The following is a 21024-nucleotide window of genomic DNA, read 5'->3' on the forward strand; positions in this document are numbered from 1 at the left end:
GAGGGCAGAGCGGCACTTCCGCTCCCGCCCGGGAGCAGCGCGCTCCCTGGCGAGGCGGAGGTCCTGAGGCGTGGTGAGGAGGACGGGGATGATGAGGATGGAAAAGTGGGAATGGGGATGGTGGCAATGAAGGTCATGGGGATGTTGAGCTGTGCTGTCATGGAGTTTAACATTTACAGCAATTTATTGTTTTTATTGTTTTTAGGAAACGAGTAACTGCTAAGGAACCTCCCAGGTGGCAAGCAGCCCTGCAGAGAGCAAAGCTGACACTTTTGAGCTGTGTTTAACAACCCCTGGGAAAAATGGGGCAGAAAAGGGGGGAAAGGGTCAGGATCATGCCAGGAGGGCCTGGAGCTCTGGGCCTGGGACAAAGGATCAGGCCTGGAGGGGCTGGAGCTGGACAAAGCCCCCGTGCTGCTCACCCTTGTGTCCCCCAGGCCTTGCTGGCAGGGCTGTGAGGTGTCAGCCTTGCTTCCCCCCGGTAAAAATATCCAAGGCAAATCATCTCTGGGAGCAGAAGCTGGTTTTCTGCTCATGCCTTCTGAGGGGTCTCTCACTTCCAACTCCGCTGTGTGGTGAGTGCAGGGATGGCCATGCCAAGGGAGCCCAGGGTGAGGGGTGCAGAGCTCACAGAGAGCCCCTGTGCTCATCCCTCCTTCCCGAGGGTGTCCCAGGACCCCCTGGGCTCATCCCTCGTCCCCAGGGTGTCCCAGGAGCCCCTGGGCTCACCCCTCCTTCCTGAGGGTGTCCCAGGACCCCCTGGGCTCATCCCTCGTCCCCAGGGTGTCCCAGGAGCCCCTGGGCTCACCCCTCCTTCCTGAGGGTGTCCCAGGACCCCCTGGGCTCATCCCTCGTCCCCAGGGTGTCCCAGGAGCCCCTGGGCTCACCCCTCCTTCCTGAGGGTGTCCCAGGACCCCCTGGGCTCATCCCTCGTCCCCAGGGTGTCCCAGGAGCCCCTGGGCTCACCCCTCCTTCCTGAGGGTGTCCCAGGACCCCCTGGGCTCATCCCTCGTCCCCAGGGTGTCCCAGGAGCCCCTGGGCTCACCCCTCCTTCCTGAGGGTGTCCCAGGATCTCCCGTGCTCATCCCTCCATCCCCAGGGTGTCCCAGGAGCCCCTGCCTCAGTTTCCCCAGCAGAACCGCTGTGCAGGCGCCCCTCTCCCACCCACACTCAGGGTTAATCTCAGCTGGCACCTGTGGAGACCCCGGCACCGTGTCCAGCTGTACCAGAGAACTGACAGCTCCGTGTCCCTCGGGAGGGGCTCGGGGTCACAGAAAACACCAGGACAAGGCGGCGACAGGGCTGGGGAGGGCACGGGGCTGTGCTGGGGTCGGTGCCGTGCCCAGCCCCTGCCAGCAGCAGCCCCGCCCGCCGCTGCCGCTCCCTGCCAGGGCTGGGAGCAGAACCCAGCTGCGGGGAAGATAAATAGCCCCATTTTGCATGCTAATGGCATCCCAACCCCCAGCCGCTTCCCATCAATCTATTTTTGGTTTTCGCTGGAGAAAAAAAAAATTAAAAAAAAAATCCCTTTTGCCAAACGGTTGGGGTGGCAGAGAGGGAGGGAGGCTGCAGTGCCCCAGCTCTGCTGTCCACCCTGGAGCCCAGGGGAGCATCCCCAGCACCAGGGAGGGGTGTGGGACCCCCTGACTCCCCAGCCAGTCCAGTGAGCCTGGATCCTTTTAAATACCCAGGGCTGCATCCATGTTGTAGCACATCCAATGTCATGGAGCACCAGTGGGTCTTCCCTGTGGGCTGGGTGTGGTAAATTTGGGGGGTTTTGGAGGTAAATTGGGTTCCCCCATCCTGCCAGAGGATGAAGGACTAAGGGAAGCCCATCAGGAGCCTCCCTGACCCATGGATGGGTGGATGGGGACAGCAGGAAGGTGTCCAATCTCTGCTGAAGCCCTGAAAGTGCAGGAATTTCACTTTTGGGATGATCTCCTGAAAAACAGCACTGACGTGAGGGATGGCAGCAGGGTCACCCCAGAACGGGGCTGGTGTTAGGGCTCTAAATCTTCTCCCTTTACACAGCAGCTCTTACACAACAAGAAAACTCAGAATAATTTACAGGTTAAGTAAAATCAACCATAAATGAGCTTTAATAGTCTCTGGGGGTGGCTGGTATGTCCTGGTGAGTGCAGGGGAGGGCACTGGCTGTGTGTCCCACCCAGAACGGGCACAGAGGCACTGGCAGCTCTGGGCTGGAGCACAGCAGGGATGAGCTGCTCAGGATCCAGCCCTCAGGCATCCTCTCCAGCCCAGCTCACCTTTTTGGGTACTCCATGGGTTTCTCCTTGGGTTTCACTTTGCTACCAAAGCCTGGCACTGGGCTGCTGCAGGAATGTGGCCAAAAGCCCAACGGGGTAATTAATCAGCAATTATTCTGATTAATGCAACTGGGGGGTGGTGGGGTGGGAAGTGAGGTGAGGAGAAATCCCTGAGCTGCTCCTGGGATCATCAGGATCAGCATCATCCCCATGGTGGGAAGGAGTGAGGCATCTGCACTGTGCACTGCTCTGTCCTCCCAAAACACCTTAAAGCAGGGTGTGAAGCAGGAAGAAAAGATGTTTTCTCCCTGGTGCAACAAAATCTGAAGGGGCGACAAGGCAGCAGCCCCGGTTAAAGTTGCAAATCTGCTGCACTTCAACCTGCAGGGAGCTGCTGCTGGCTCTGCATGTTGGCAGAGTGCTTCTTACCACCCTCCTTTGTGGGGAGGGAATAAAAGCCCAGAGGGATGAGACCACCCAGCAGGTCACTCCTCTCTCCTGGGTGCACAGAGTCATCCCCCTTCTGCTTTGGGACTTCCCAAGCTCAGTTTGTGTGTGTGTGGCTGAGGAAAGCGAGGTGGGAGGGGATGCTGGGCACATCAACGTTCAGAATCGCTCACAAAGGTTTGAAACTGAAAAAAATCACTTGGATGAGCGCAAGGACGAGCTCACCAAGGCGGATCCTGCCAGGGGCTGGGATCAGGGCCGGCCCAAAGCCCAGCAAGGAGCAGCCCAGCCCAGCCCACGGCCGGGGCACTGCGGGCCCTGGGTCACACAAAGCCGCCTCTGTCCCCGGGGAGAGCAGAGGCGGCGGCAGCTTCTCCCGGGACAACGGGAAAACAAACCTCGGGGCTCTCCCGAGGCTGGGAATTCGTGTTTTTAAATATCACATAGCACTGCAAGAATGCATCCGCAGGGCAGGATCAGCGCTGGGACTCTTCCCGAGCGCTGTTTCCTGCTGCCTGCCTCTGGCAACATGAGACAGGGAAATGACTTTAAACTAAAAGAGGGGAGATTTAGGTTAAATATAAGGAAAACTTTACTACAGCAGGGGTGGTAGAACACTGGTTCAGGGTGCTGTGGATGCCCCATCCCTGCAAGTGTTCAAGGTTAGGCTGGACAGGGTTTGGATCAGTCTGGTCCAGTGGAAGGTGCCTCTGTAAAAGCCAGAAGGCTGGAATGAGATGGAACAGACTTTAAAGGTTCATTCCAACCCAAACTGTTCCACCATTCTATGAAAATCCCTGTTGCAAAACACTTGCCTGCAAGTCCTGAGCAGAAATCCAGCCCCTTCCTGTGTGCCAGTGCCAGGCACAGGGACAGGACATCCCAGAGGTGCCAGGAATAGCTGGAGCAGTGTGAGCTCCTCAGCTGAGCCCTGGGAGGGCAAAGAGCCCAAACTCGGCACTGAAGCCCCACATGTGCACCCTCAGCCAGTGTGGTGCTTGCTGGGTGGCGGTGCCATTGCTTTGCACTCCCAAATGGGATGATTACTTGGATTTCAGATGTGGAAGTGCAAGAGAAGAACAAAACAGGGCTTATTTTTAATCCCTGTTGTCTCAGTTCCTAAATTAACACTTTTGGAGCCTGTTCTCACTTGATTATCACCCGATGCCGTGAAATCCTCTGAAGACAGGATGTCCTACTTAACAAATCAACTCCGTATTAGGTAAATATGCATTCTGAAGTTTTAATTAGTCCCATGCTACAATACAGAGGTGCCCTGAGGACTCATCTGCAGCATCTGCCCCCCTCTGCACCCCCAGCTGAGCTCTGGCATGCGGTGGGAATTTTGCTAGAGCCAGCAGCAGCAGGTGCCAAGATCCCAGAGCAGCTGGGAGGGAGCGAGGTGCCTTTGAGAGTCACCTCCAAGCCATTGGAGGTCCCAGTGACAATTAGCAGAGATTCCTAAAGGGTCTTCAACACAAGACTCACACTCTCAGCAATCCAGAGAACGGAGCTGGCATCAGCCACAGGATTGCTGGGAAGAATCCCCACGTGGGAGAGAGCTCAAGGGCACGGTGTCTTGCCAGCAGAATGTTAATGATGCTGCCCAAATGGGATTCCTTAAAATTGTCTTTTCATCTGGGAATGTCCAATGTCAAGAGCTCTGGCAGATGGATGAATGTTTCCCAAGGTGCTCAGTGATTTGGGCTGCTGGATGAGGGTCCCTGTGCCAAGGGCAGCATGTCCATGGTCCTGCCCTCCACTGTTCCAGGTGCATCTCCCACAGCTGAGCATCAGCAAAGCTGTTGCCTCTGGTCATCACTGCCCCGGAGTAACAGGCTTTGATCTGGGGGATTTTCACTCGTTCCTGCCACCCAAGGTAGTGCAAGCTCCGACCATGGAGAGGGTTAAGGAGTGAAGGTGAAGGCAAAAATGAAGGTGAAGGTGATGATGAAGGTGAAGGCGAAGGCAAAGGTGAAGGTGATGATGAAACTAAAGGTGGTCACGAATCCCCCAACTGCTAAATCCCCCAAAATACCAGGTCTCCCCTTTGCTTCCCAGTTCTGTTATTCCCTATCCTTTCTGCTCTCTCCATCTGTCCTGCACTCCCATCCATGGCTCCTTCCCAAAAACCAGTGTCACTTGCCCTTTCCAATTCCCCAAACCTTTCTTCTTCAGTAAGGGGTGCCATTAAAATAATCTGATCTCTGCAGCACTGGGGTGAAAACCCTTGGGGGGCACCAGTTTATCCATCCCACTGCCCCCACTAGGACCAGCACTCCCTGCATCCTGAGAGATGCAACCAAAGGTGAGAGCAGAACACAGAGCACTGGATTGCTGAGAGTGTGAGTCTTTGAACTCTGGCATTCTCTAACTTCTGATTTTGCAGCCTGGCTGTGGGAGCAACCAGCTCCCAGATCCCAGAGCAGCGTGCAGTGGCAATCAGAGCACAGCAAATCAATTCATGCCAGGCTGTACATTGCAATGTAAATAATAAATCGGATTCAGTAGCAATTGAATGCAGCCCAGAGCCCTGAAATCGGGCTTGGAGAAAATAAGAACTTGAGGCTGTTAAGATGCAGCAGGGTGGTGTATGGTCATTAGCTGTGAGATGCTGGAAAACTCTGCTTGGATAATGGTTTTCATTTGTGTCCGTTCTGGGCAGTGGAATAACAAGTGCAGCACTGGGATGGTGGCAATGCCCAACCTGGGGAGAGCCCTGGGGAGGATGGGAGGATCTGTCCTGCTCAAGCTTCAGTTCCCTAATGGAGAGCAGATGGAGCTGGATGAAATTATTTTGGCCCAAAAAATTACAACACGTGTAAAAATAAAACCCTGTAATTAGTTGGAATTTCATCAGGTTTCATCTGGGACAGAAGAAGCCAGAGAGCAGTGTTCAGCTGCTGCAGAGTTGCAGCTGGACACGAGGCAGTCTCAGCACAGGGTGGGCTGAGCTACTGCAGGACCAGCAAAACCTCCCCACCCCATCAAGTACCCGTGATCTTCTTAATATACTTTCTTCTTTTTTTTAATACAAAAAAAAGAATTAAAATATTATTCTTACGTGTTTTGCCCTTGCTGGGCATTGATTGGGAACCTGGCAGAGGTGGATCCTGCCGTTCTGCCGTGTCCTTGCAGAGTTACATCATGTGTGTCTTCTGATTGGATTAAGTTGCAAATTCACAATTTCTCTTGGGGAAACAATATTAAAAAGAAAAAAGCCAGTTCTCTGTTCTGAGGGAAAGGAGGTGATCAGGCTCTCAAATAATTACAGACTGCCTTGAAAATAACCGTGACATGCCAAAATCCAATTAGAAATATATCTATATAAACCTCCAAATGGAAGAGCTTTCGTTGTTTCAACCCCTCTCTGTGTGCCAGAGATCAGCAAAGAGGGAGCAATGCCTTGGATGTCCTCTGCCAGTAAATCACGAACCTTGGGAAGGTGCAGATGTCACACTGTGAGTGACAAGAGGGTCACCTGCCCAGCCAGGGGCCAGAGGACAGCACAGGTCCTGGGCTCTGTAAGCCAGAGCTCCGATGTGACCTGCAGCATCCCCACCCTCCAACGCTGAGTTTTGGTTCTTTTATTATCAGCATGAAAATAAATTCTTCTCAGGGAGAGATTTTCATAACACTAAATATTTCCATGCCTGGTTGAGATAAGCACCATCCATCAGCCTGCACCAGGCAGGAGGCTTCAGCACGAAGCTGTTTTCGATTCTATCTCCCTGCAAGTGCCTCAACAAATTCATTTTGAAGTCTTTGCATAAAAAATTAAGGGGGGGGGGTGGGGCGGGTAGGGGGGGGGTGTTGGGATTTGGGAAAACCCTTCCATGGTGTTTAGCTTGGGAGTGTCTGTTCCCAACCCATGGGGCTGCAGTGAGGAGGGGTCCCCAAAATCCAGCTGCATTCACAGCCCCCAGGCCTGTGGTTGAGTGCCATGGGGTGTTTCGTGGAGGTGACATCCCAACAGAGCAGGATGTCCCAAGGCCACCAAGACCACGTGTCCAGCCACTGATGGATGTGTGATCCTGGTTCCTCCCCCTCGCTGGGTGCTCCCTTTTCCTGCTGATGAGCAGTTTTCATTAACGAGCAGACAAGCAAAGCACCAGAGAAATTAGCCACTTTTCTCCTTGGACAAATAACTTCCGTCTGAAGGCTTTTCATCTCCTCCCTCTCATCCTCGCGGGGCGCAGCGGGAGGAAAGCTGATGTTTAATTACTTCCTTTATTCTCTGAAAAACGAACGTGCTGAATCATCCCAGCCTCATACCCTCTCCAGAGCCGGCTGCTGGGGAGGGGTGGGACCCGCGGGAACGCTAGTGCTCTCCCTACCCAAATCCATGTGCATGTGCAGGGAAGCCTGTTGGTCTGGAGCTCGGTGGAGACACTGTCCCCAGCTTGTCCCCTGCCCACACCATCACTGCCTTGGGAAAAGGAGCCCTGGCTCATGATTTGAGTGCCCCAAGCTGTTTAGCTGTTGGTTTAGGACTTTCCCTAAAAAACTGTTTAACTCCTGCTGTTTAACTCCCGTTTTACTGTGGGAAGTCCTCAGCCAGGCATTAAAAGACCCAAAGTCAGACTAAAACCCAAGACAGAATTGCTGGGGCTGTTTAAAAGATGCTTTGCCATGGGAGGGATTGAATGACAGCCCAAGAGTGATGCTGGCTGCTGTAAAACCAAAGATGGCTGGAGCATGGAGCAGGTGTGGGGACCACACCACCTCTCCAATCCTCCCCATACAGCCCCAGGCTCAAGGCTTTTCTGAAAATCCTTTGGAATTTCAGATGGATGAGCAGTCTGAACTTGCCCAGGCACCCAAACTCCACCACAGGCATTGGGATGCTGGGCTGGCACCAGGCTCATTTGCAGATGAGGAGGAAACAAATTCCATCCCCTGGATATGTGACCCTTTACTGGAGAAGTGCAATTGCTACCAGAAAAATCACAGAAAGCAAAGGCTGGAAGCAGCACAGCGCTTATTTTTAATAACAGCTTGGTGTAATCTGCACACATTTCTCAAGCGACATCAGCCTTTTCCTGCCAAGGCCCCTCTTTAACCATATTTCTCTTGGAAAATTTCTGCCATGGCTCAAAAGCTCTGTGTGCAGACAAAGGCTGAGGGAGAAATGGGAAATTCAAAGGGATGGAGAACACGTTCTTTCTTTATCTGCCTGCAACAAGCAGCATTGCCCTGCCCGCTCTCTTGAAGCCAGAGGAGGAGTGCCAACTCCCCCCAGGAATTCTCAAAGGATTTTTGCAGGCTACAGACAAGGTTTGGGGCCTGATGTCCCCACTGCACGCATGGTTTGTGACTCGATGTCCCCACTCCCTGCCTGGCAGCATGGTTGGCTCGCTGAATGTGTCAGCCCTGGCCAGCTCCCAGCACAGAGCTGAGCCAGCATCCAGCCTTGTCAGGGGCTTGAGCCTCATCCAGAGCAGCTCCTGATTGAGCATCCAAAATTTTGGAAAGCTCCTATTGATTTGGGGAGCTGAATTTAGTTTTGGCAAGTGCTCCACTCTTACACACACAGCTGCACAGCCTGGATCCAAGAGGGCTTTATGCCGTAGCTATGCAAGGCTGATGAACAGGCACACAAACCCTGCCCTAGGCTGTGCAAGGTCACTGCCACCTGCTGCACCTTCCCAGCCCACAGGGAGGTGATCCCCACACAATGTGTTTAAGCTAAGTGCTCTTCCTCTTAAAACAAGGGTGAGGATGCTGCTCTGTGCTGCAGTGGGTCTGTGACAGGGAGCCTTGCAAAGGCATCTGCTTGTCCTTGGCAGCAGAGGTGCCCCCAGCCGGGGGCAGGATGAGCACAGGGTGCACAGCCAGAACCTGCTCCCTTGGTGGCTGCAGGGGCTGGCAGTGACAGTCCCTGTCTGGGTCAGCTGTGACAGCTGAATGCAGGCACCTAAAAATATACCTGTGGGATTGGTCACCCCGGGGTGGTGACAGGTGCTGGTGACACCGTTTATCTCCATGCTGGTGTGCCGAGCACCAGTGAGGTTTGTTGGGTACCCACTCATATGCTGAGACCACCCACCGGAGCTCATGCAGCACCCACGGGGGTGAGCACCCTCCTCTGCCTCCCCCATCCAGGGAGCTGGAGACCAGGGAGACCTGAGACATTTGGGGTGGAGGGAACAACCAGCAGGTGTTTTCCGTTCTGTGCCCACTGCAAACATGACCAAAAACCTGTCCGTGGTGCCTACCGCACCCTGCTGTCCCCAAGGACCTGTTCCCCCAGCTGGACAGAGACAGCGGGGATGATACCCGGGCAGGGATCGGGGGGTGACGCCCGCAGCCCGGGCAGGAATGGGGGACGCTCGGGGATCCTCGCGGCGGGCGGCAGCGCGGGGCCGGCGGCGGGCGGAGCCCCCGGGGGTGGCGGATGGCGGCGCCGCCCCCGGCGCGGACACCGGGGCGCCCGGTGCCGCCGGCGGCGCGGGGGGCGCGGGGCTCCGTCCCCGCCCGAGCGCGGCGCCGCTGCCGGAGGATGAGCTGCGGCCGGTCCAAGGACATGGAAGGTACCGGGCGCGGGCGGGGGGGCTCAGGTGCGCGGCGGGACGCGCTTCCCTCAGCGCCAACGCGGCGAGCACGGACCTGGCGATCCACTCCATCCCAGGGGCCGCCCTCCATCTCTCGCCGATGCTGTCCCCTCCATCCTGGGGGTCTGTCCGTCCTCCATCCCCCGGTGCTGCCCCCTCCATGCCGGGGGTCTCTTCTTCGTCCCTTCCTGCTGCGGCCCCCTCCATGCCGGGGGTCTGCCTGCCCTCCATCCCCAGTGCAGTTCTCTCCATCCCGAGTCAGTCCCTCCACATTCCCCTTTACTGCCCCGTTCCAGGGAGAGTCTGTCCCCGTGCCCTACCCGTGGTATTGTGGTGTACCAATGAAATGGGCTGGAAAATTTGCTAGAGCAAAGGGATGCAGGTGTGAGGACAGGGCAGGCAGGCCTGGGGGTGCTGGAGCAGGGCAGGACCCCCGGGAAGAGCATGCCAAGGTGGAAGGGGGCTCACTGCAGGCAGGGGTGTCCATGCCTGTGGGCTGCCACACCTGCCTCCTGCCAGGAGAACCTGTCCAGAGCCACCTGTCCTGCCCGCTGCCCTCACCCCACACCCTCACACTGTCCAACCCTACAGAAGTCCTCTCTCTGTCAAGGGGTGCTCAGGGACCTCCTGGCGGTACCCCTGGGAGTCTCAGGAGCACAGATACCCCAAAGGCATGAACATTCCCCCCAAACACTGTGCCCACTCCCTCAGCGTGTGCCCAGGGCACCCATTGTGCTGCACAGGGAGGATAGAAAGGATATCTGCCTTTTGTTCCCTTCCTCCTCCGTCCTCGGGAGACACCAGCAGTGGGCAGCCACCAGCCTGAGCTCTGGCTGGGGCTCACATCTCATCTCTGCAAGCAGAGAATTCAGAGGGAAGCACTGGGGTGACACTCACCACACCCAGGGCCTGAGCCAAGTATACTCCAGGGGAATCTGGAGAAGCTGGAGCGGGTGTCAATCCTTTTTGAGTCTGGTTTCATCTTCCTCAGATCTTATGGAATAGCTCAGGGCAGGACCTGGTCCATCCTATAGGCACAGCTTCAAAGATGGGATGTGTGGGGATCCCAGAGAGCCTCACTGGAATAATCATCCCTGGAGGCTCCACCAGCTCAAGCAACAGATCTGCCCTGCACCAGGGTGAAGCCACACGGAAGGGACAGAGGGGACCAGGGCAATGGCAATGCCAGCTGAGCTCATGGCTCATGCAGACGCCACTAAAAGCAGGATGAGTTCTTCACAAAGCTGCTTCCTGAATTGAGCAAATTCTCTAGGTCCTCAGAGAGTCCTAGGAATCCTCAGAGACTTCTGCTCCTATCCACCCTTCACCTGCCTGCAGGAACACAAGAGAGATGACCAGCTCCCCAAATCCACCTCCAATTATAAGCAAATCCCTCGTTGTATTTGGTGCCAAACGTGGTGTGAACACCCACCCTTAAGGGTCGTCACACGCGGGCAGCCAGGCGAGCCAGCAAAGTGATTTCATTCCTTGTGGAGCTTGTTTGAAGCTTCTCCCGTTAATCCCGGGAAACCCGTCTGACCCCGGGAAGCCTGGCTGCCCCCACTGCAGCTGCCTCAGACACGGCCCCATCTGGAGGGCAGCTCTGTGGGACAGCCACACGCGCGATGGCATCAAAGACACCGGGATGTCCCTGAGGCCGTGATGAGAAGTGGTGGCACAGGACAGAACAGGAGTTTTTGCCTGTCCAGGCTGTCCCTGCCTGCTCCTCCTGCAGCTTGACTGTCTGCCACCGTGTCCCCTGGGCAGGTCCTGGTCACCTGCGAGCAGGAAGCATCCATGGAAAGTCCCCTGGCAGCCGGTTTGCTGGTAGTGATCAGCCCGGGGCAACTCGGCACCCACAAGGAAATGCTTTTGCAGGGGAATGCTGCCACATCCTGCCCCGAGGTGCCCAGCCCCGGGAGGTTTCCCATCCCTCTCCCCACCAGCAGCTGCTGCTGCTCTGAGCCTCTCCAGCGCTCACGTTTCACCAGCCATAAAAGTGTCTGGAGTGGGAAAGGGAGCGGGAGCAGCGCTGTGCCTGGTGAGGGGAGGGAGCCGTGACTGTCCCTATCCCACGGCTGGTCTCCCTGCGGTGACCCGGACCTGGCCTCCCCCTCCTGCGTGGCTGGAGAGATGCCCAAAATGGATCAAAGAGCCATGGAAACAAGCCGGCAGCGATTCCCCGGCGGCAAGCAGGCAGTGGGGTGTCACTCACGGGGTCAGGCAGACGGGGCACAGGGACCCGAGACCAGCCGGCAGGGACTTGCAATAGTGGGGTCACCGTGGCTGTTTGGGGACCTGAGCTGAGCTCTCCCCTCCCCACTCCAGCTCGGGCTCAGCCCGCCTGGAGGTTCCTGCGTTCCCGTTTCAGGATCTAGCACAGCCTCTGCTCTGGGGGAACCCCACTTCTGCCGGGACCCCAGCACGACCGTGGCCATGAGAGCTCTGGCGGGAGCAGGTGCAGCCCACACCGAGCCCTTCCCGCTGAGGTTGTTCATCACCACGCTCCTTCTCCGCTTTTCCTCCTGCACCCGACCGCCCTGAGCCACCGGTGCCCCCGGCGCTGCCACACTCGTGCCACACGGCTCTCTTGGGCCCTTTGGTGCCCGGTGGGTGCAGTGTCCCCTGCAGCAGCCCCCTGCCCACCCCAGTGCCAGCTGGCCCTGCCGCGGGATTAGGCGGGAGCACGAGAGGAAAGCGCCCAGCATCTCCCCGGATCAAACGCCCACGGGGCAGCGGGGAGGGGGTGACATTCACCCCCTGTCCATGTGAGAGCGGGTCGGGGCCGCCCGGAGCTGGGATGAGCGTGCAGCCGGTGCTCAGAGGCAGTGGGAGGGAGGCGCTCGGGGGAATCAGTCAGGTGTGGACGAGGTATGAGGGGAGGCAGGGATGGAGCCGCACTCGTGACAGCGGTGCCGAGCGCTCACGCGCATCCCTCCTCCCGCCGAGATGCAGCAGGGCCGGCCATCCCTCTGCTGCGTCTCCACCATCCGCAGCTCGCAGGGACCAGCCGAGCCAGGTGAGGGGTCTTCAGGGCATGGCCGGGGGGCTGTGGGGCCAGCGTGCCTTGGGGGGAGATACTGCATGCTTTTTCCTGGCCGGAGGGCACAGCCTCCGGCTTAGCGGAGAGGGGCGGAGGGGATGGAGGGCGGCTGGTTGCTCCTGGGGATGCTGTGGCTGCTCCCACGAAAAGGAGAGCCCGTGTTGGATGTCACCCCCATGGCCCTGCGTGGAGCCAGCCCAGGGCTGTCCTGACACGGGGCTCCTCTGCCCCCATCCCTTCCTTGCTCCAAAACGCTCCCACATGCCCTGCTCACCCTCCCTACCATCCCATGTCGAGTGCTGCCAGGTGAAAGTTGGGATGCAAGGGCTGGGCTGGGGAAACTGAGACTGTGGAGGAGCTGCTGGAGCCAGGGCCTCTGGGCTGCAGGGCAGTCAATGCCTGCTCTAATGGAGAGCCATGCCCCCAAAGCTCCCGGAGCTGCCTTTCTTCCCAGTTCATTTTTCCTTTCCACTTTCACCCTCTTTCCCATCTGCTCCTGGCGTTGCCTCCAGAAGAGTTTGCTGCAGGAGCAGAGATGCCCGTGTCCTGCTGCTGGAGGCAGATGCTCCATAGCTCCCTATGGATATGGGTCCTGCTGATGGCCAGAGCCCCCTTCCCTCCACTCTCTGTAGCAAGTCCTGGGGAAGCCCTGGCACAGCTGAAGGACACAACTCTGGCAGCAGCCCCTCCAGAGCTGCCAGGGTTATATCTGCCCCAGCACCCGGTGGGATGGGCAGGTTCCAGCTCGGAGGTGTTCCAGCACAGCTGCAGTGCTCTGGGTGACAGGGACAGGACAGTGGCCTCTCAGACATCCTTGGCTGGGGGAAGCACAGCCCGCTCTGGTCCTCACCCGACAGGCTCAGGGTGTCTGAGACTGCTGGAAGTCACCCAGGACAGGTGCAGAGACCACCCCTACCAGTCCTGCCTCTGCTCCCCACTGAGCCTCTCCATCGATCTCCTTCCACCTTGTTTTCTCTAAAATCACTTCCCCAGCCATCAGACAGGTCCCCTGCCTCAATTTCCAGCAGGCAATGCTTCCTGCTGGGTGTGTTTAAGAAACACTGTGTGATGTGATCTGGGTATCCTGGGACAGCCCTTTTTTGCTCTATTTTGACTTTTTTTTTTTTTTTGGCCAGTTGTTCTCCTATTGCATAAAGGTGTACTTGAATGGTCTCTTTGAAACCTCTTCCCTCTTAAAACCTGCTAACTAGGAAAACGAGCTGCATCAGGATTTCTCCAGCCCTCCTGCTCTCCCAGGGTGGTTTTCCCTGGAAGTGTGTCTCCTTTGGGAGCTGCTCTGCTCTTGGAGGTGGTTCATGACTTGCCTGGCTCCCCGTGGTGGGAGCAGGTGAGCTGGGGGATGCTCCAGTCTTTGCTTCCGCAGATCAGAGCTGCTTATGTCAAGCTGTCTGGCTTTTATCCGGAGCAGACAGAGCGTGAGCCCCTAATACCCACTCACCCTCCTCCTGTGGCAGCTGGGTCCCTTCAGCCCCCCTCAAACGAAAGATTTGCAACCTCATTGTGATCCCAACACCCCCAGCTTGTTAAAACATAAGGAATTGGACTCCAATGACCTTTGTGGGTCCCTTCCAACTCAGGATATCCTATGATTCTATGAATAAGGGACAAAAAGCACTCATTGTGGGTAAATGTCTCTTTGTGGTCATTATTGAAGGGCTGGTGTGTGTTTGGCCATCACTGGAGTGCACAGCAGCTGTCCCCAGGAACCCATGGTGTGTGCTGGGGTACCAGCCTGCATTCCCTTCTCCACCAGGCTGCCCAGGGAGGGTTTCTCCATTCCGCTTCCCTCCGTGGTGGCAGTTTGCTGTCAGCCTGGACCATGCAGCTTCCCTGGGCCTCCTCCCTGTCCCTGTCCCAGCAGGGTGGCAGTGACAAGCAGGAGGTTCTCACCACGTGTCGGGGATCAGCTGCGGGTCCCGCGTCTGCTCGGCTGGCGGGTGTCAAAACAAGCGTCGCTCATGAGGGGTTTGTGTGGGCAAACATCTTGTCGGGTGCCTGCTGGATCCCAGCGCCAGCTGGCACCTCCTGGGCTGGTGGATTTTCTTCTTGGCAATGGGAAAGGAAGGCAGGAACGGGGAGTTTTTGGAGAGAGGGGCCCACAGCCTGAGTTCGGCACGTCCCATGGGGTAGAAAAGGCACTTTTGGGTGCCCCGGCATGGGGTGGATGGGCACCGTGGCCGTCTCTCACCCCCCTTCCCTCTGCAGCCGCCGCTGCCGCCTCTGCTCACTTCAGCTTCTGCCGCAGCCTCCTGGAGCACACGGTGTCGGCCGAGAACCTGAGCTACCGCCTGCAGCGCACCGCGGGCAGCAGCCTCACCTGGCACGACGGCCGCAGCCAGCGCCCCGACGGCGGCCGCACCGTCAAACTCCTGCGGCAGCCGGGCACCGAGGGCTCGCAGGTACCCCGCACCCCCCGGGCACGCCGAGGGGAACACGGCTCCTGGTGTCTGCCTGACCCCCCGCACGAGCGTCTCCGCTTTCCCTGCAGGGTCAGGCCTTCGGATCTGGTTTTGCTGAAAGTCCTCATGATTGCTGGGTGTTTAGTTGTGGTGACATATATAAATATCGTCGTGTGTTTTCATCAGGCCTCGTGCTGTACTGGGGTCAGCTTTCTGTGTCACCTCCCCTCTGTGCATCACCCACCCTCCCACCTGCAGCTGGGACTTAATACCATTTTGCATTAAGTATGCCAGGACCGAATTCCTTATAATACCTTAAAATTGCAGAGCGCTTGTGTGTGTTTCTTAGCCCAATTTGGACCATTGTTTTCCTAAAATTTGAAACTTTATTGTACTATGGAGGCTGTGAGCTGAAGGTTTCCATCCATTCACTGCTGCACAGACACTGGAAGGAATATCATCCCTGCAGGTGGCTCCTGGTGCTTCCCAGCCCCTTCTTAACACCCTGGGAGTCAGGTTCAGAGTGGAACATCCAGACAGTGAATGCTGGAAAGAAAAGAGGGAAAATCCAACTGCCTGGCTTCCAGCTGCCAGCATGGAGATGCTTTTGTATCACAGGGCCTCCTGTCTGGTTTGGCTTCAGAAGGGAGCAGGGGCCCCACAGGAATGGGTATGGTCATGATGCTCCAGGGGAGACAATGTCCCATGTGCTGGTGGCACTGTCCCATCAGCTCCAGGTGGCTCCTGCATGGGGACACACCAGCCACTCTCCAGCTGCCAGCTGTGGCTTATCATGGCTCTTCCTCCTCCACCTCTATTTGCTGCCCAGAAGGATTTGGTGAAAGGTTCTTAATTTGCCATAAGCGAAGGAAAATGCCAGAGTGAAGGGAGGTGATGCAGGTTGCTCCTTGCAGTGCCCAGGGATGGCTCCCACCCCCCGGTTCCCACAGCCACCTCCTGCCTTCCTGCCAGGGCAGTCTCCCAGCCTTCCTGCCTGCTCTCCTCCACACCGGTGCTCGATATTCACGGCTGAGAGTTTATCAGAGAGACAGCGCGGCTCAGCCGGCTGGAAAACAAACCCACGATCCCTTTACACCTCCCCTGCCCCTCTGGGGAGCGCAGGGGCTCACTTGGGGACCCTCCATGGGGAATGCACGCCGAGCAGGCAGCGCGGGGTTTAGGGATGCTGGGACGGTCCCCGGTGCGGGGCTGTGCCTGATGAGCGATGTGCGTGCAGCCGTGTGCGTGCCCAGGGAGATTGCCAGTTGTTTGTCACCTCTTCCCCCGTGCCTCGGAGGGTTAGTTGGATAATAGCTGTGGGAAGCTCCCGGGAAGCTGGTTGTTATTCCCCCCAGCCCCTCCGCTTCTCATCATCACTCGTTAGTGAATCCAGAGCAAATCGCCTCCTCCTCCTCCTCCTCCTCCCCACGCTACAGTCTCCGGCGCGCTCAGCCAAGTGTGAAGGAGCCGCGCAGCCGGCGTGGGCTGGGGCTGCTCCCGCAGGCAGGCGACTCCCGGGATGCGTCTGGTGGAGCCGGGCAGCTGCCGGGGTGTCCCCCAAAGGTGAGGGTTTGGTTCAGAAACTGAATCCTGTGCATTGTCTATTGGATTTTCCATCTGCTTTGGAGAGGGACTCCTTGATTATTAATGTACAGCCTCCCAACTTCGCCTTCTTCCTCTTGCTTGGATGTTCCTCTCTTGAGAACTCAGTTGGGAACTGCTTGAGGAACAGTTCCTTTCCAAGCTCAAAGGCTCCCCTGGGCACAGGCAGCAGCCCCACCAGGCTCCATGGCAGTGCCTGGCACGGGGCAGGGAGCACATCCCAGCCCAGCTGCCCTCCATGCCTCCTCTGCAGCATCTCTCAGGAATGTGTCATTAGTTTCAGTGACTGCGGTATGTCTGGAGTCCCTCTTACACTAATTATCCTGCTCCTCTATTAGACATGCTTAATTAGCCAGCGTTCACACGCAGAGGTCGATGTTGACACACCGAGGGCCACACGCTGCCGACCTTTCCCGTGCCCGTGTGTCTGCATCACCTGTTATTCCTGCTCTGTCCTCGCCGTGTCCGGGGCATCGGTGAGCCCTGGCAGCCCAGTCCCCTTGTGCTGTGGGAAGCAGAGATGCCTTTTCCACCCCAATTTGCTGTGATCCAGCCCAGGACAGTCCCAGCAGCTTGGGCACAAGTGGATTCTTTGGAGCAGCGATGTTTGCTGGTGCTGCTCAAGGATGAAATCTCAGCATCACCAGCAGTGGACAGCTCACCAATCTCTCCTGGGTGCTAAAAGCAGAGAAAAGGAGATTCCTGCATCCTCCAGCCCCATTTCCCAGCCAGTCTGGAAGTTCTCCTAGGAGAAGCAGGCTTGCTCCCTGTGCAGTCACAGCTCAGGATGTGTGATTTTCTCTGTATGAGATAAGTCCAGGCTGCAGCAATCTTGCAAGGCCAGAGTATATGTGATGGAGGGATAGAAAACGGAGCTGCCAAGTGGCTCAGGGTGAGACTGAGTGGCTCAGAGTGAGACTGGCCACTGCAGCAGACAGCTGGAGGCAGGGAAGCTGGGGTGGAGGGATGCTGTCAGAGAAGCCCCCTCTCCCTGTGGGCATAGCTCAGTACTGTGCTGGCATCGCTCAGCAGGGGCACACTGGGGTGCTGGAGACTGTGACCCTGCTTTATCCTGGGTGTCTCTGAGCATAGCAGCACCCCAGGAACAGCTGTAGGATTCAGAGGTGGCCTTGGACACCTGCAAAGCTGCAGGATCTTGTTGTGACCAGTCAACTCAGGGTTGAGGGGGGTTGAGAAGGAGAGAAAGGGAGAGTCCTTTCTACTCCAGCTGGCTGCTGACTGCTTTCCTGGAGACTTCTGGTGGGACTGGGTTTGCACCAGCACCAGCATCTGGTGGGGATGGCTTTGCAGCAGTTCCTACTCTCCTCCAGGATTTCACTGGCTTCATCCCCACTGAGAGCTTCCAGCAAATGCCCATCTCTGCTTGGTGAGGTGGGGACCCCGAGGACCCCAGGACATCTCTTGAGCCTGTGCAATGCTCTGCTGGGCTGGGAGATGCATAGGGGAGGGGAGTTGGGTCTCTTGTCTGCAGCATGAGGGCTGGGAAGTTTAAAGTGTTGGGTCTATATATGGCAGGACAAACAATTCAACCTCCCTACCCCACTCTCCGTGCCCTCCTTACTGGTTCCTCTGATTTCAGGGTGAACCCAGAAACTCCAGAGGCTGTGGAGCCAAAGTCTGCCAGCGTCACCACAATCCTGTGCAGCCAACCAGCATCTCCCCCATCCCCATGCACTGATTTCTGTTTTCCTTCTCCCAGGGATCACTCCCACTAAGGCTCTCCATTCCCACTCCCCTCAGGTCCGTGGCTGTGACCACTATGGCATCTACCACACCAGCCCCACGCTGGGCAGCCTGGTCAAGCCAGTGGTGCTGTGGACCCAGCAGGATGTGTGCAAATGGCTGAAGAAGCACTGCCCACACAACTATCTCATCTACGTGGAGGCGTTCTCCCACCACGCCATCACAGGTACAGAGTGTCCTCTGGACTATTTGCCATTAGCACGTGCTCCTGGGAAAGGCTGTTTGGACATTGGTGGTTCAAAAGATGGACATACCCCCACTTTCTGTCCCCTCTCCCCATGAGATACAGCCAGGGTGAGAGCAGGGGACACAGCGACACTGCCCAGGCTGGGCAGGAGGCATCTGCCACCAGGGTGAGCTCCAGGACAGGCTGGAGGTTCTTTAAAAATATTAAATTGGTTTATAAGACAGGGAAGAGTCTTCTCATCACCTAGCTTAATATAATAATAGTATTAATAAAATTTTTAAATACTGAAAAATTTTGCAGAAGAGAAAAATCTCTGGCCATTGGAGTCCGAGTTTCAAAGGTCTTTGTCCAGGTCCAAATCCAACTCCCAATCAAGTCCATCAAGCAGACTCACCTCTAGGACCTGCTCCCTCCTCTTTTCTCCCTGGGGACAGTGGCTTTGACCTCTGTGTAAGAGCATCATTCCAGTCAAACTCCAATATGTGCAAGGCCAGACTGAGCTCTGCCAGGGCCAGGGGACGGTGGCAGGGAAGCGAGGGCAGGAGCTGCCTGGGGGGGATGCGAAATCCTAATGCAAAAGCTCAGCCAGCCCTTACTCAGGCAACAAAGGCAGCATTAGTGAGTGTATGCTAGGAAGCAAGGACAAAAGCTGGTTTAGAATCCCTCCTGTAATAGCCCCAGACTGGAGGGGACCAGAGCACTAATGTGTTGTGATGGGCACCCCCATTCATTGCCCCCGGACGAGCAGCCTGTGTGCGGACCCTGTGCTCTGAAAACATCTCCTCGTGTGGGAGGTGGAGCAGAGAAAGGAAAGCTGCTGCCTGTGGGGATGGGTTACAGGATTGTGCTGCTGATACCTGGCAGAGGCTGGGGACATGAGCTGCCACCCGGCGCTCTCTGAAAGGGACATCACGAACCAGAATGGGGCCTGAAAGCTCACCTCGTTCCACACCCTTGCCATGGGAAGGCACAGCTTCTGCTAGACCTGGTTTCTCTAAGCCTTGTCCAGCCTGTCTTGGACACCTCCAGGGATGGGGCAGCCACAGATTCTCTGGGTAACCCATGCAGGGCCTCACCACCCTCACAGGGATGAATTTCTTCCCAATATCCAGTTTAACCCTATCCTCAGCCAGTCATTCCCCCTCATCCTGCTCCTCCACACACTACTGCAGGCAGTGAGAGAGCACTCCCTCCTCATTCCTCCGTGCTCATGGGCTCCCCTTTGTTGCCCTTTCCTGGAGTCATCCCTCCTGCACGGGGCTGGTGGGGCACCGAGCCATTCCGTGTTTGCAGGCCGGGCGCTGCTGCGGCTGAACGGGGAGAAGCTGCAGCGCATGGGGATCGCGCTGGAGACGCAGCGCCAGGAGCTGCTGCAGCAGGTCCTGCAGCTCCAGGTGCGCGAGGAGGTCCGGAACCTGCAGCTGCTCAGCCAAGGTAGGGCCAACGGGGCAGCCCGGGGCTGGGCTGTGGCACACAGGGATGGGTTGTGGGGTTGTTCAGGGAGAACAGGGGGGAGTTGTGGTGCACAGGGCCAGGCTGCCACACACAGCCCCAAATCCGTCAGTGGCCTTTTGCACGGAAGGGAAGAGATTCTCTGGGGATGGTAGTGGGTGGGCTGCGACGTGCCGTCCTGCAGGATGTTTATTCCTTCCTCTTCCACCTTGTTCCAGCTTCTTTTGGAAATGTCTCCTAGCTGATCCGTCTGTTTGGCAGATTGCACCAACACTGTGAACCGAGCTCCGCTGGGACGGGCTGTGCATCGCCGATACGAGACCTGAGCCACACACTTGGAATAAGAAGAGACAGCTTCCCAGACACTCCAGGGCTCCTCTCCTGCTTCTTCCTTCTCTTTCTTTTAAAGGAATACATTCCTGTGCAGGGATGGAAGGTTTCTTCCAGCAGACATGGCTCTTGGCTGGAGGAAAATCAGCAAACCAGCTGCTGGGACAGATGATGAACTTCCATCCACCTGAGCCTGACGGTTCACAGGGAAAGAGATGGAAAAAAGGAGATGGCAAAAGGGAGGGCTCAGCACTGTGGAGAAAGGGAACGCAGTGATTCCAGGGACAGCTCGGAGCCATGTGCAGGACATTGAAGCATTATGCACTTGGGCAACATCCCAGCACCCAGCAACTCGTGTCCATGCCTCGGAGCTTATTTAGGGAGCTTTGGTTTCCTCATCAGACTGGGCTGCCTTCCAGCGTCCGGGGAGGTGACGTTATCAGTAGCAAACAAGATGACACAACCAGCCAAAAAATTCAAAGCGGGGCCAAGACCCCAGCACCCAGCTCCACTTGGTGAGTTAAAAAGGGAGCTGAGTCATCAGAGCTGGAAAATCTGCAAGTAAAAGCAGGTTGGCTACACCAGGAGCCCTGGCCTGGAGGAAGCTGTGCCAAGAGCTCATCCTTCATCCGCAGGCAGAGCCCGTGCAGGGGCTGGGGGGAGCAGGCAGGGTGCTGCTGGCTGGTTGTGGGGGCTGCCCAGGGTGGGGCTGGGGGAACTCTGCGTGCCAGGTCCTCCCCAGCTGCCGTGCCTGCTCCTGCTCTGCTCCATGCTCCCACCAGCTCTGCAGAGCTCTGCTCATCCAGGCATTGGCAGGTTCCTGTCCTGACCTCCTGCCCAAGGGCTGGTGATGGTGCCACCAAAGCCAGGCACCTTCCTCATGACCTTCACCATCATTACAGTGAAAGTGTTTGCTGTTAGGTCCCCATCTCCCAAACTCTCCCATGCAGAGCTACAG

General features: G+C 56.9%; 1 protein-coding gene across 2 annotated transcripts; it reads left to right on the plus strand.

Moving 5' to 3' along the window:
* Positions 1 to 9153: 9153 nt before the first annotated feature.
* Positions 9154 to 20620, plus strand: SAMD10 (sterile alpha motif domain containing 10). 2 transcript variants are annotated; one of them, XM_041458336.1, is made up of 5 exons: positions 9154 to 9247; positions 14538 to 14731; positions 18095 to 18263; positions 19578 to 19718; positions 19998 to 20620. In XM_041458336.1, the coding sequence occupies exons 1-5, from the start codon at positions 9217 to 9219 to the stop codon at positions 20060 to 20062; spliced, it is 600 nt and encodes a 199-aa protein (XP_041314270.1). In that variant the 5' UTR covers positions 9154 to 9216; the 3' UTR covers positions 20063 to 20620. The 2 variants fall into 2 exon arrangements, with proteins under 2 accessions (XP_041314270.1, XP_041314271.1); XM_041458337.1 differs by having other exon boundaries at positions 19955 to 20071.
* The last annotated feature ends 404 nt before the right edge of the window (positions 20621 to 21024 follow it).

This window comes from Pyrgilauda ruficollis, unplaced genomic scaffold, assembly GCF_017590135.1.
Source record: "Pyrgilauda ruficollis isolate IOZ18807 unplaced genomic scaffold, ASM1759013v1 scaffold127, whole genome shotgun sequence".
NCBI classification, from domain to species: Eukaryota; Metazoa; Chordata; class Aves; order Passeriformes; family Passeridae; genus Pyrgilauda; species Pyrgilauda ruficollis.

What these genes read in the sequence shown, in the direction of transcription:
- SAMD10 (XM_041458336.1), top strand. Translation starts at nt 9,217, where the DNA reads ATGAGCTGCGGCCGGTCCAAGGACATGGAAG. An exon ending in CCGGTCCAAGGACATGGAAG is followed by an intron (nt 9,248 to 14,537) that starts GTACCGGGCGCG and finishes TTCCCTCTGCAG; the next exon opens with CCGCCGCTGCCGCCTCTGCT. An exon ending in CTCCCACCACGCCATCACAG is followed by an intron (nt 18,264 to 19,577) that starts GTACAGAGTGTC and finishes CCGTGTTTGCAG; the next exon opens with GCCGGGCGCTGCTGCGGCTG.